This window comes from Patella vulgata, chromosome 3 (assembly GCF_932274485.2).
Source record: "Patella vulgata chromosome 3, xgPatVulg1.2, whole genome shotgun sequence".
Lineage (NCBI taxonomy): Eukaryota > Metazoa > Mollusca > Gastropoda > Patellidae > Patella > Patella vulgata.
The window spans coordinates 43,456,713-43,472,499 of NC_065881.2; the positions used below are offsets into that span (position 1 = coordinate 43,456,713).

At 37.5% G+C, this 15,787-nt stretch overlaps 1 protein-coding gene across 1 annotated transcript in view; it reads right to left on the bottom strand.

Moving 5' to 3' along the window:
• Positions 1–15,787, bottom strand: part of LOC126815225 (E3 ubiquitin-protein ligase DCST1) — a 39,195-nt gene that overhangs the window by 2,269 nt on the left and 21,139 nt on the right. Inside the window, exons 11-14 of the mRNA XM_056099257.1 lie at positions 15,013–15,139; positions 5,191–5,307; positions 3,819–3,961; positions 1,940–2,055 (exon numbers count right to left, since the gene is read on the bottom strand). Coding sequence (XP_055955232.1) covers positions 1,940–2,055; positions 3,819–3,961; positions 5,191–5,307; positions 15,013–15,139 — 503 coding nt within the window. The remainder of the gene's footprint in view (positions 1–1,939; positions 2,056–3,818; positions 3,962–5,190; positions 5,308–15,012; positions 15,140–15,787) is intronic.

The window sequence follows — 15,787 nt, forward strand, 5'->3', positions numbered from 1 at the left end:
AGATGCGCATCTATTTTGGTCTAGTTTCAATATGCGTCATTTGTCATGCACTAGGCGAGCTATGCCCATCCTTTCCGGAACACCCGATACCATTTGTAACTGGGTTTATTTGTGTGAGAAAGGTAATCGGGTAGGTTCATTAACTGATATTTAAATGTATTCTTTTTGACTCTTAGTTTAGTTTCTTCTAGTACTTCAACCCTCAATTTTTTTTTATGCCATTATGGCATTGGGACGCGCCTTGCCACTCACTTTGACATTTAGAATTGTCTGTATTATATCGTGTTCTTCGTGTTAGGTATGTTAGAGCTCATTAATACAAGTGTATTGTAAAATGGGAATACGTTTCCTGACTATTTTACATTTTTTCGCTATTTTTTAAAGATATCTTTTAATTATTTTTCAAGACTTAAAAAAAAATGACAAAAGTACTCCAAAATTAGTTGTTGATAAAAAAAACAAAAAAACGTCAGAAAACGTCATAATGATAATCTTAAAAAATTGGTCTTTGCTTTTCGAAAGTGGAAATTCATACCAATGGTTCGTTTAGATCCGATAAAATGTAAAATGACCTTAAATTCAAAAGATATCAAATAAACGTCGTTTAAAACATGTTTAGGTAAACAAATCGTTATAATTTGCATGGTTGAAATTTCTGAACATAAAACATATTAAACAGGCATTATGCAAGAGCTAAATCTGCCTATTGCAGGTCTTTCTTTAGGGCTGAAATGTTATATAAACTATTACTTAGACATCAATTAAATTATCAAGATGCCATCGGATGACTGCGAGATAAGTAGATTTAAATACGTTTTGTGGTAGATGTGGTTACCGTAAAAATGAATAATCGAAACTTTGTTTATTATCTATCGTAACAACGATAGTAATAACAATCGAGGCTAGGCTGTAATTGTATCGCCGATATCTAGACTCAGAGTGAAGTAATTTGACTGAAATTTTCAGCATATTCTCTTTTCATTATCTACTATTTTAACTATTATAGCGAGAACTGTCAGCTCTTTGTCGATTCTTACCTAATACCGCTTTAATAATAAGCCGACAAGGTTTAGTATAATTATATTTTTGAATGGGATGATTTCATAAATAAGGATGTTTACATCCTCGAGACATGAACATTATTTATTATATACGAGTAGCAGAAACGTATTAAATGTCTATCAAATAAAACACCTATTTCTCTTAACGGCAGGAATACCTAGAAATAATTGTAATGTTTTTGGAGGATGGTTATGTTTTATGACTAATAGATTTTCTGACAGCTAATAGTTATAATGATTGCTAAAGTCGAATAATAAGATTTTTAAAAGCTGCATACATGTAGCATGTTGACCATGATTTTGATCAGTGCGTGATAGAGAATCTCCTATTTTGGTATCCAAATAGACGAGAAGAAGACTTTATTTATAACGCAACCCTTTCTTACACGCACAAATAGATAATTATAATTTTTTGGTATAGATTTTATTTCATGTAAAGCGATATCACTCTGAAGCCAATTGGCAAAATATTTATTTAAGATAAATCAATGACTGCGTGGGGATAACAAGGGATATTCTAAGACATATTAAAACACATATTGAATGTGAACAATTTTGTCAATTTTATCGTATGTCGGGTATACATTGTGACACAAAATTAAATAATTAAATATACTGAATTTTGGATTTTAAACACTAAATGATAAGGCATTCTAAATATAACTAGAAATAAATATCTAGGCCAAATCAAATCTTCATCAACCCGGTTGGCGCAGAAAAGTAGGACGTTAAACTCCATGTCATTAAAAACTTCATTTCTCGGCGAAATGTCTCTTTTGAAATTTGTTAACAATTAAGATGATAAAAACATGGGTAATTGAGTCACGTCATTTTGTGTACATATAAAGTATCTAAACAATAATAAATATTATTTACGCACCTTTAATTCTCTAGCTTTGACTTGTTTTCTAACTTTATGTCTCATATGACGTAAAAAACCATTTCTTTTCTTCAGCATATCATTATATAAATATAAAGTGCGTCGTTTTTCCCTCTACATTTAAATAATTTAAAAAAATAATATAAAAGCGGAAAAACTCCAGAAGACTGCAGTGAAATTAGTGACATGAAAAAATATTAATATTTAAGTTCACCTATTAAAGGGCAAACTAAGAACATACAGGTCACAAATCTATGGAATACAATTACAGCGACGTTCAATTACTAAATGCCAATGAAACAAACAAAGAACAGGGTATACGGGACTATAAAATGACATTTAAAATATTTTACACCTATAATAACTTAACACATAAATAATTCAATTACTTCTAAATTCTTGCGTGGGTATAGACAAAAAAAAAGAAGTAATATGTTCTACAAATGTATCTCTTTCCACGACCCCCCCCCCCGCTCCCCGCCAAAGGGTTAAAGTATGATTTTGATTGGGGCAGAGGTAGAAAACGTGTTGAGCGTACACGATATCTGTAGGTGCCTATTTATCTATATTGAGTGGACATAAAATCAGATTGGAAGATAGGACGATTTACTTATTCGGAAAGTTTCGATTTCTCATTCAAATGTTTGGTAAGTTGTTTTTTTTTTCTAAAAGTTTCTCTACCAGCGTCAGCCACTTTCTGTGATTCAGTCAAGTAATATTGTAGAGAACATAATGCAACGGACAATGCGTGATATAATCATTAACATACTTCCACAATAGTGTGTGTGTGGGGCGGGGGCTGACACATTCATATTTCTGACCAATCTGATTAAACTACAGATCTATATTTCGTTTCGTTTTTTTATACTTTGGATGGCCTACACTACATGAAGATCTGACCAGTTGTACTGGGGGAGGATGGCGTCAGGGGTCATACGAGCGGCTTTTGACCCTATGACACCAGACATTGATTAATCAATCAGCGTTGGCGTTTCTAGGGCTTTACCCACAGTTCCGTGCAGAGCACGCCAAGAACTCGCCGTAACAGACAGTTTCATTTGCTTATTCTTCACATCAACTAGAACGTCTGTTATATAACAACTCTTCCAGATCCTAGTGTTGTGAAGAGAAGTAAAGCGAAATTTTGAACTATAAAAAACGAAACGAAAAAGGATCTGACATGCTGTAAACGATAAGGTTGCGCTGGGGTCACAACAAACCAGCCATCTCTAAATCAACGAAATGCTCACACTATGGGCGACTGTACAGGGACCTTACTGGTAGGAGCAATCTCTGTGAAAGTAGATTCCTTTCCTTATACCAATCGGCCAGTGTTAAACATTCTTGTTCCACCCAAAATCTCAGTTATTAAAAATAATTTTGCTGTGAAGTTTTAAATGTACAAAGAAATAGCTAACCTAAATATTTCTTGCACAAAGATATAATCAACAAATCGTTTCAGTTAAAAACTGTCAGCTCAGCTTTCTCTGTTCAGGGAACTTAAAAAATATTTCATCCGGCTTGGATTTAATCGGTTTAAAAAAGACCATTTGAAAGACTATACACAACAATTAGGTGACACTGGGGTTTGTTTTGTATCGTCTCCATATGAATCTGAATATTGGGAAACTTTTAATTAATTTGCCATCTCCTTGGAGATAATAATCGAAATTAGGGATCTGGACCATTTATGAACTGATATTCGTTTTTGGAGAATCAGCTTTCACAATATAGCAGTTTGCAAGGGATTCAATATCTGAAATGACGATCAGCCACTTTAAAAGTTTTCAGTGAAACTTCCACCGAATATTTATACCCAACACTGTCTTCACCTTTGGATTGTTGAACCAATAATATGAATCAGCCATGAGTATTACCTTTCTATAATAAAAACCTGATATTACTCGTCTCATCCTAAGACCATACGCCTGTAGATATAATAAACACCAAACAGCAGCATATATACCAAACATCATATACACTTTCACAGAATCAACTTTACTGGGCCTCGGTAGACATCCTACAATACGAAACACACAAATAAAACGTCGATCTTTGGGTTTCTGTGTCCAATGGTATACAGGATGGCTTACGTTTTAGGGACGCTAACAATAATATTCGACACGGATAGAATAGTCGCAGATATAATTATACATATCTGGTAGGGACATGGGAAATAAAAATAATTTAACAAATGAATTCATTTCCCTAAGACAAACTGCACAGGTTCCGCTACACTGATGGTGACCGGAAGTTACAGGACTGTCAATGTACTTACTGCATTCATAGTAAAATATGTCAGTTAAATTAATTTGTCACCAAGCGTGGGGGTGACATGGTTATCACCAAGCTATTTTTCTGTCTCAGATGGTTGTTATTTCAATCAGAAAAATGTTGTTCAAATAGCTGCCAACTGCGTTGTCTAAAATGTCTTTGATAGGTGTTGTGTCCATTGCCACTGACCCAAAGCTTTATATTATTTACCTGTATAAGACATGTTGAAAGTAGCGTCTGAAAAAACCCACGATCGTGGCGATACATGGCAGTTTTATTGTTTTGTACACATCTTTAAATATAGATAAGTCATAGATATCACACAGACACTATTTATGGAATAACAATCACTGGTTTATTAACATGAAACGTTTCGACGATGATACTCTCGTCTTTATCAAGCAAATGATAACATATATATGTAAAACATCAAGTATTTATATACAGTAAAACAGAAGCCATAAATATAGACCTTATATATAACTAGCTAGTTATATATAAGGTCTATATAAAGTGCTAGTTATATATAAGGTCTATATTTATGGCTTCTGTTTTACTGTATATAAATACTTGATGTTTTACATCATTTGCTTGATAAAGACGAGAGTATCATCGTCGAAACGTTGCATGTTAATAAACCAGTGATTGTTATTCCATAAATAGTGTTTGTGTGTTACTGTTCAATTACTAAATGCCACTTAAAGAAGTCATAGATATGTCGGAGATGTATCTTTGGATGAGTCAGCTGTCCAAAAATGTAAGCTAATAATATACGATATTTCAGGGTCGGAATCTGCGTGTTAAAATTCTCCGGACTTTATATTTCGTGCATACCCCTGACCGCCAGCCTTCAACAAAAAAGAGGCTTGGGATGGATCAGACATTTCGGAATACAGACAAGGGCAGCGTTACGTTAATTGTAATCTGCATTTGTAATTAATTTATTTGAAATGGACTGTTGTAAAACATCCTTACCTAAGTTTGTAGTAATATTATCAATCTCGTGTTTTTGATTAAAAGCTTCCAGGAACAATTTGACAATATCTCCCATAAAACCATTACCATATACCTTCAAATCGATGTGGTGCTCACCTGAATATTAGTTGTTTTTTTTTTCTAAATATGGGTCGATTTAGGTAAAATGTATATATATATATGTTAATAATCAAAAATATCTTAACAACTCACAAGGTACATAAGTTGGCTCAGCGTTAATAAAATGCTTCCACTTATTAGGTGGCAGTGCCTTAATTATCCTGACATTACTGATATTTATTTTATATAAAATCGTTAGTAACGTGTACCCAATTATTTTATGTCAGGTTATAGCAAGCGTCATTCCTCGATAAATTCCAGTTATTTCCGACGTATTTGAAATTATACGCGGTCGGAAACGTTAACCCAGAAAGAAGATATTATTTCTTTGTAAATTTTACAAATGGTGGAACTTGAATAGTTCAATGAAATGCTGGGCTAATGAAAATGGTTGTATGCCATGCAGTGTGCTATGAGAGAAATTTGGCCCGGACAGCGGCACCAGTCACAGTCTACTCTTATTCGAATTCCAAATGTCAAGGGTTCTTTTACGTACACGCCAACGTATACATGTTATTTCGGTTTTGTTTTTCGTCCCATCATATATAACGCCTAAACACTCTCCTTCAATTCTAAATAAGAAAACAAATAAAGGTCTTTGAACTCTTGAAGTATGTCTAGATACAAAATATTCTCTATTTAGTGTAAATTAGTACATAGTATAGTAAGCTATAATGACTAAAAGGCACTTTATCACCCAATAATACATTCTACAGTAGATATCGCTTGTGTGATATATTTCATAATCTACTGCGATATCTCCTTAGGAGATATCGCTTTACATGAATTTGATTGGTCAGTTGAAAAGGAACTACTTTTTTTTATTTTCAAAGAACAGTTCATTTCTTATTAAAAGTAACTTTTTTTTTTATTAAAAATGAACTATTGTTATTCAATTGACCTTGATGGAAACACTGGGTCAATATAAAGGACTTTGCAATGGTTGAATTGCTGTCAAAAAATGAAGTATCACTACGCCGTAATGTTCAGTAAAAGTGAAATCTACAGCAAAGAATTATATTTATCTATTTGTGTATGTAAGAAGGGATTGGGTGATAAATAAAATCTCCTACTCGTCTTTTTTGATATCAAAAAATACTGGTAGGAGATTCTCTATATGTCCGGACCAATTTGTGTTACCGAATATCCAAACACTGGGATTGAACCCCAAAATCCTGATTAGTGAGTCTGTGCATTATTCACTGAGCCACCGCGGTTCTGTTACTTGAAATAAGTTAGGCTACGTTCGTTTATCTATAATCGAATCATAGTTTGCTATTTTTGTCGATTTACAGACAATGATGGACTTAAACGCTATGGTTGGTTATTCGAAAATTATTCTACTACTACTACTACTACTACTACTACTACTACTTTAACGTCTGCTTCCACAGAAATGATATAGCAGACAAGACAGGAGAGGCGAAGCTTCTTGCTGTTTTTAGAATATGATTTTGCAATCTTTCCATTTGCGGCCTTAGGCTATGGAAGTCATTCCCTTTATTTAATAAAAAAAAACCCCAAACGTATTCTTTGGTTGTTGATCTGTAGAGACAGCACATATGCGGACATTCGTCTTGTCTCTGGATCGGTAGATGTCATCTTTGTGGGTTTAGTGTTTAGGTGCCACGTCCGTCTTACCGTGGCCTCCGCTTACTCCACTATCCTACTCTGCGGGTTTGGTGTCTTTTTAGCGGATTAGTGTTAAATAGATGCCGAGTCCGTCTGACCGTGACCCTCCCTTACTTCACTATCCTGCTAATTTGGTATTTGTCCCCTATGTAATTTAGTGTTTAGATACCGAGCCCGTCTAACCGTGGCCCCCTCTTACTTCACTATTCTACTTAATCCAACCGTTGTCATTAAATCGTGAATTAGTTCGAATATTTACAGCTTCAGATCTGGTCTCGGAAAGAGTAGGTTCTTAGTCCCCTTCTCTCCTTGTATACCTCGTAGTCTACCAGGACATGGTGGTACATTCTTCTCCGCACTCACAGACGATGACTTGGTGTACGAAGACTGGCAGCTGCTCTTTCACCCTTGTCATCCAGCCGGAAATTATGTATGTGTCAAGTTCAACGAGCTTTAGTTCCCAGATTGAATTGACCTGTCTTTTAACCATACTGTATATTTCCGTGGTGCTGTATTCTATGGCGCGGAGTGGTGCCGTGTCCCTGAGACCTTCGTTGGCGAGTCGATCTGCCTCCTCGTTTCCTCTGATGTCCACGTGTGATGGAATCCACACGAGCTCTAGTTTGCTTCCCTTCTCTAGGTACAGCTGCCGGATTTCCAAAATGACTTCTGGTCTTGAGTCCGAAGTGTCATTTTGGATTGAAACCAGACTGCTCAGAGAGTGTAGACCTAACAGTTGTTGGGCAGTTTCCTGCTTATTCCCTGTTCTCCGTTTGGCAGGTATATTCCAAACGAGCTGGTGTCCCTTTCGGGGTTGCATGAGCCATCCGTATAGACATTGTCCCATTTATCAGACGGCCAGTTGTCTTCCAGGTGTTCTAGAGAGAAAGCACGTGCAGCAATATGGTGGTTTCTCTTTTCTGTAGTTCTAGATTGACTGGGGGTATTGTGAGTGTCCAAGGGGCGATCGCTGGTGGGTCGCCTTCATTTATTACGAGCTCCCCCAGCCGCAGTTCCATGACTGTTTCCTTGAAACCCTGGGCGAAGCTTTTCTTTCTAGGATCTCTCACATATCTTGTCTTCTTTAGTCTGACAAAGATTGGGGATCTTTCGCCCAACTGCGAGATCTTAGCCCAGTATCTTGTCGCTAGTTTCTTTCTTCTCAGGTATAGGGGTAACTCCCCGGCTTCCGGTAGTAATGCTTCTCTCCTAGTCCCAAGCCCTACACCATTCGCAATACACCGAGCTTTGTATTGGATGGTGTCAAGCTTTTAAGAGTGTTGGCGAACAGTTCATGAAAGCCAAAGAGCCGTAATCTAATACAGAGCGCATTAGAGCACGATACACCATCATTAATGTAACTCTGTTGGCTCCCCACGAAGTGCCTGTTATTTTTCTCATTAAGCTTATGATTTTGGAGCATCTATTCACAGTCTAGTCGATGTGCGGTTTCCTGGGCCCGATTCCTAGAAAATTCTTAAGCACGTTGTTGTGTTTAGATTTTAAGTAGATTTTGCATTTAATTAAACTTATCTTATTTTGTGTTACCAGAAAATTCTTAAGAACGTTCTTGTGCTTAGATTTTAAGTAGAGTTCAGTGTAGGCACAAGCACATTATTATGTGTTCCAAGAAAAAACTTAAGCACAACTTCGTTCTTAAACATTGTCAATCTAAGCACAAGTCCCAAGCAAGGTATACAGCTTGCTTACCAACCTTGAAAAGCCCGTCTATTTCAATCAAGATGGCTGACCGTAGAGTTATTCGACGGCATTTCCTTCATCTTTTGATACCAAAAAGACAATTAAAAGACAGAAAATCCTTTAGAAACATAATTATTATTCTCGAGAAGAATATAGAAAATTTCGTTTCTGCCCTGAAACCATTTTATTTATTTACCAATTAGTTAACAACACAAACACGGGATGCTTTAAGATCAGGCGCTCTCACAATTATTCAGTCTGTTTGCATGTGCTTGTGGGTTTTTTTTTAACTTGTGGCACATTTTATATATAGGAGTCATGTATATGCATCTAAATCGACCATTTGCCGGAAAGTAGCCGACCAATTTATGACGTAATTCGCATACCAAAATTGTTTTTATGACGTTAGAGAACATCGTAGCCTCAGTTTACCAGTCACAATGTGCTTAGACTCATACTTGACTTGTGCTTACGAAAGAACGGTCTTGAGAATTTTCGAGAGACGGTATTTTATAAAGTTTCTTACGTAAGCAAAGGTGAAGCATGACTTTGTGCTTACTTTAAGAATTTTCTAGGAACTGGGCCCAGGTCAGTCTTCTGTCAAAGATTACGCCAAGGAACTTGGTTTGGTCTTTAAACTCGATGGTTTTCCCGTTCATACAGAGTCATTCTGCTCATCCCACTATCCCTAAACCCAAGTTTGACGTCTGTTTTCTTCTCTGAGATTTTGAATCCCCAGTCGTTTGCCCATGTGAATTTGTTTAAGGTCTTTTGCATATTTTTTGTAGTTTACAGTAGCTTGTCCCTCTCCTCCAAATTGTACTGTCGTCAGCAAATTTTGCTAACTCAATTCTGGCGTCGAGGTAGGACGATTTCTGTATGTCGTTAATCATGATATTGAAGAGAGTGGGACTGATGATCGACCCCTGAGGCGTGCCATTTTCAATTACTAATGAAGGGTGCTGTGAGTAAAATATTTCCTTCCTCTTCAAGAATTCTGGTGATTGGTATTCATTTCTGCTTGCGTCTGCAAATGTTTTAGCAAGTAGATCTGTCTTTTCATTGCCGTTGGTAAGGTACTTATCTCCATTCTCAAGGTTTGGTATGTTGAATGATCTGCGCTTTCCGTTCATAGCGTTCAGTTTCTTCCAGACGACACCTGTTTGCGTGTTTTGATTCAACGCATTAAAGAATATCATCCAGTGCCCACTTTGTGCCTTCTGGATGGTTTCTCTTGCAGCGTATTTCAATTTTGGTGGCTGACTTCTTTTTAGTGGCGTTTTCGTAGGCGAAGTGTCTTTTTTCTTTCGTAAACTGCCTTCTGACATTCTGGCGACCACCAAGGTTTTGTGTTCCTTGGTTTCCTGCCAGAAGTCTTTGGAATGAAGTCGTCTGCCGCGCCTATAATTTCACCTGTGATGTTGGCAGAGTATATATAGGGGTCATGTATATGCATCTAAATCGACCATTTGCCGGAAAGTAGCCGACCAATTTATGACGTAATTCGCATACCAAAATTGTTTTTATGACGTTAGAGAACATCGTAGCCTCAGTTTACCAGTCACAATGTGCTTAGACTCATACTTGACTTGTGCTTACGAAAGAACGGTCTTGAGAATTTTCTAGAGACGATATTTTATAAAGTTTCTTACGTAAGCAAATGTGAAGCATGACTTTGTGCTTACTTTAAGAATTTTCCAGGAACCGGGCCCAGGTCAGTCTTCTGTCAAAGATTACGCCAAGGAACTTGGTTTGGTCTTTAAACTCGATGGTTTTCCCGTTCATACACAGTCATTCTGCTCATCCCACTATCCCCACTCACAAGTTTGCCGTCTGTTTTCTTCTCTGAGATTTTGAATCCCCAGTCGTTTGCCCATGTCGTGAATTTGTTTAAGGTCTTTTGCATATTTTTTGTAGTTTACAGTAGCTTGTCCCTCTCCTCCAAATTGTACTGTCGTCAGCAAATTTTGCTAACTCAATTCTGGCGTCGAGGTAGGACGATTTCTGTATGTTGTTAATCATGATATTGAAGAGAGTGGGACTGATGATCGACCCCTGAGGCGTGCCATTTTCAATTACTAATGAAGGGTGCTGTGAGTAAAAGATTTCCTTCCTCTTCAAGAATTCTGGTGATTGGTATTCATTTCTGCTTGCGTCTGCAAATGTTTTAGCAAGTAGATCTGTCTTTTCAATGCCGTTGGTAAGGTACTTATCTCCATTCTCAAGGTTTGGTATGTTGAATGATCTGCGCTTTCCGTTCATAGCGTTCAGTTTCTTCCAGACGACACCTGTTTGCGTGTTTTGATTCAACGCATTAAAGAATATCATCCAGTGCCCACTTTGTGCCTTCTGGATGGTTTCTCTTGCAGCGTATTTCAATTTTGGTGGCTGACTTCTTTTTAGGGGCGTTTTCGTAGGCGAAGTGTCTTTTTTCTTTCGTAAACTGCCTTCTGACATTCTGGCGACCACCAAGGTTTTGTGTTCCTTGGTTTCCTGCCAGAAGTCTTTGGAATGAAGTCGTCTGCCGCGCCTATAATTTCACTTGTGATGTTGGCAGAGTAAACGTCGAAAATTATAGGGTGGTTAACGCTTTATTGATATTTGAAGTGCATTTGATTGGTTTAAAGAGCATATAAAATAAGAAACTTAAATTGTGTGTATTTATATCCAGTGGTTACTATATACGTATTACGGCAAGTTCACACTAATCCGATCAAAATCATTATTACCGTATCAGTATCAGGCACCCGAATACACTTTTCAATTTTCAATTACAGCTTTAATCCGGTTGATTGGCTGGTGACGTCACAGAGACTACACATAGTTATATACATTATCTATATATACATTACATCACTGCCTATATACACCACTAGTTGACAAATGTTTAATGACCGTCCAATTAACCTATGTCTGCTTTAATCATAAACTCCGTATTATTGACATGTAAGCTACACTACATAAATCAAAGCATCTTTAAAAGCTGGCATTTCTCGTCTTGCATTGTTGTAGATTACACATTTGTGATTGGAAATATTAAAGTGAATTTTAAAATGATATATCATGCCGTAGATCCATTCAGCTACCTTTGTGAAAATAGGCCACGTGGCAAATGAAGACGATCCAAGCAACTGACACATTTACCGGTCATTTTGATAACCCCGTTACACCGACTAATATCCCAAACTATTATCTATAAGCACAGAAATACGAATGGTGCCATTCGATATATTCATATTTATGGTAATCACCATTTATAAACACAGAGAACAACTTTTGTTACAGCTCCATTTGAAATTCAGGGCGAATATGGAATTTTCTCGTGATCAGTCAACCAAGCTAGTTGAGTAATGGGGTAAATAATAATTATAAACAACCGGTGGAAGATGAAAAACTTCAATATACGTCAATGTACGCCCCCACCGCCCCTCGGAATATGTCATAAAATTTATGAAGCGATCTCAAAATTCATAGCAGAATCGGGAATCAACTGTCAGTTTAGTTGCGAAAAAAAGCTAACTGGTTATGTAGACCAGGTTGGCAGCTAAGCCATCTGTATGCTTTGATAATATCAGAATAACTTGACATTAAGATAGGGGACTACATATCTAGTTACAAAGGAAGGAAGTATGGCGGTTCAGTCTACTGTATGATTTAATATAATAATTTGATAATATCAGAATAAATTGGCATTAAGATAGGGAACTACATATCTAGTTACAAACGAAGGAGCTACAGCAGTTGAAGTATGGCGGTTCAGTGTTATGTATGATTTAATATAATGATATACTCTTCAAAAAAAAGTAGGAGATATTGAAATGCAAATACCTATGCAGGTTGTGATATGATAAATAGTCATGGACACTTGGCATGCTTTGAGAGTATGTTCACAGATGAAGAACTTATCGCCCCAACAGAACCACTGAGCTGCACGTCCGATACGCAACTTCAAGGAAGGGTTGATGAAAACTGTCGCGTGCTGGTTTATCCTATCAATGTTTGCTTTCCTATCGGTTTTTGCATAAGATTTACTCTTTAGCGTATCTTTGCTTTAGTGTGTTAGTTTAATTTGCAATGAGACGTCTTCAACATGATGACCGTCTACGTGCTATTGGCATGCTTCAAATGGATTCTACACAATGAGCAGTAGCCAACATGCTTAATGTAACACAGTCTGTGATGAGCAGACTGTGGTACCGGTACCAACAAACACACACTGTTGATGATAGACCTAGTTCAGGTCGTCCTAGAGCCACTACACAAGCCCAGGATTGATACACATGTCCTTCGAAATCGAGGACAAATGGCCAATCATCTTTCTGTAAACTTGTACCAAGTTACAGGAATTCTAGTTACACCCCAAACGATTAGAAATCGGCTACATTCAGCCCATTTGCATGCGCGACGACCGCGTGTTGTGCCTTCATTAACTCGCCAGCACATGGCAAACAGGCGTCAATGGTCTAGGCAGCGTATAAATTGGGGTAATCGTCGATAATTTCACCGATAGGCGTGCTCGCGTTTGGAGGCGTGTAAATGAGCGTCTTGGTAACGTTAACGTCAGATTCGGGCGTGGGTCTGTTATAGTGCGGGGAGGAATCACCATGACTGGCAGAACGGACTTGCATATTGTTCAAGGAAGGGTCGACGTTTCATCTTTCAAGATGATAATGCCCGTGCCCACCGCGCTCGTGTCGTGAATGACTACCTCCAGCGTCACCATATTGTCCATATTATGCCTTGGCCAGCCATGAGTCCTGACCTTTCCCCTATAGAGCATGTCTGGGACATGATCGGGAGACGTGTTCGTCTTACCCCAAATCGTGATTGGACGGTTGATTAGGAGCATGCAACGACGAATTGCTGAATGTCTGAGGATTGGTGGAGCAATTACTCATTATTAAGACAAAAATCAAAAACGTCCATTTTCACTTTTGAAAGTGTATCTCTTTGCGAGTGAAATGGGGCCGTCAGATAAGCCGCTCATATGAACTGTTTATGTTCATGTGTGGGAAATTGGCCTGTTATTAACATACACTGGTTACCTCTAATAAAAACAGCAGTGCATTTCTGCAGTTTTGTATTGTTTCTGAATATCCCCTACTTTTTTTGAAGAGTATATATTAGGGAAAAATAATGACAAAAGGAATTATGTCTAAAAATTTAATGCCATGTATTATTTCTATAATGTTTTAATTTGGTTTAATTGCTTTGTTCTGTGTTGCTGCTGACTCTTCTTTTGCTTTTCATGTAACTGTTATCTTTAACTTTTAAACACTGAAGTGGTGAACCACATTAAAGGACTTTTAATTTTAACTAACGTTTAACCATATGGAACTTATTGGACGAACAGTTTTTAATATGTAAATAATCCACTAGTCCTGCTATGTGGTTTTTACCGCGAGCACTTTGCTTTTCCACGGGGTTGGTTTTGTCCGCACTGATGACGCCTAACCTCCTGTTTGGCTGGACCTCCTGTTTTAACTTGTTTTTATTATGACAAAGAAAGACTGCCCTTTCTTCTCACGATAGCGATTTTATAACTGTGTTTTAAGCAAAAGCGTTTTATAGCTGAGGCGCTGGAGGTGCTGAAGGCGCCAGCCTCCTCGCGAAAAAAATCAAAGAATTGAACAAATAAAACGGGAGAAAAATGCTAAAACCGATGAGAAAAATGAAAATGTACCCTAGTTAGGGAGAGCCCTAAAGGCAGGCAAAAGGGCCCCTTGTCTGACAAAGGGAAAGGGCCCCCGAGTCCGAGTCAATCGTTTTCCATACACTGTTACTGGAGGATATGTCAGAATACACCAAAATGTTTTCTATTTTGTAAAATTTCTCGACCTCTGGTGGCCGGTCGCAGAGAATTCCCCCCCCCCTCCAGGGAAAGAGGGCCCTCAAAATAGTATAGCCTCCGTCATGATAAACCTCAAAACGTCCCTGGTTTTAAGGTGACTTTTTGATTTACAAGGACTTTTTTTATTGTTGTGTTTTTACCAATGTTCAACCCTTTATGTGTAAATGATGATGAGTAAAACTTATTTATTCCATACAATTAACGAGTGTACCATCACCTTGTGGACGATAGCATAACGCTTTCGTAATGTAATTCTAAATGCGACATACAGTTTAATCAATTATTACTAAAAAAGACATGTGATGGGAGAGACACAGAACCACAATAATTTTTAAATTTCATCTGAAGTGCTCCATATTGATACATAGCACTGTGAAGGGGTAGTCGGTTTGGTATTCTTGCGAGTATAGATATTTGTAGTTCGACACGTGTTGCGTTGTTTTGCTTCTTTTTTTTTTCTTTTTTTTTGGAAATTATGCACTAGATACAGGCTTTAAGATATATTTAGAGATATTTACCTCTTTGTCTGTAATCAACATGACTATGTGTACCTATAACACTTAGCACCGTATACAATAAATGATCTAACAAAACAACAATGCCACTAATAATAACACGAAATAATAGTTTAACTGTTCCTTTAACCTGAAATACAAAATAAATACGTAGTATAGCGTCCCACTGTTCTGCTCCGACTGGATCAATACACCGAGGGAACTTCTGCCCCGACACAGGCGCTACGGCCTACTCTTATATCGAATTCCAACTGCCAATGGTTCTTTTATGTATACGCCAATTTGTAAGGGGGGGAAGCTCCGTTTTTCGCTTCATCCAAACGACTATACTTTATCACTTACAAGGCCCTCTCTCCTGCACCACTGACAAGAAGGAACCACGACGTAAAATCCTGATGAACATTCTAGGCCAACACCGGGATCAAACACGGGACTTCCCGGATAAGCGATTCAGAATTCTGGCTGATCCAGCAGAAGAGAATCTACAATGAACGCCGATACTTGATTCGTTCGGAGGAAAACAGTTTATTAATGTAAACCGCAAGAGAGGCATATATTATATATTGAAACCGTGACAATTGTTAATAGTCTGTTTGCTTTTGCTACACCCAATTCTTTCAAAAAATCATTTTTTAACATCTAATCGATATACCCTGTTCGTGCCAGTCTTAAAACAATAAAAACAGGTTAGACAGTAATAAAAGATGGCTTTCGCATAACAGTTTGAGACTTCATATTTCAAAACTTATCTGACAGGAAATTATAATACTCTAAACAT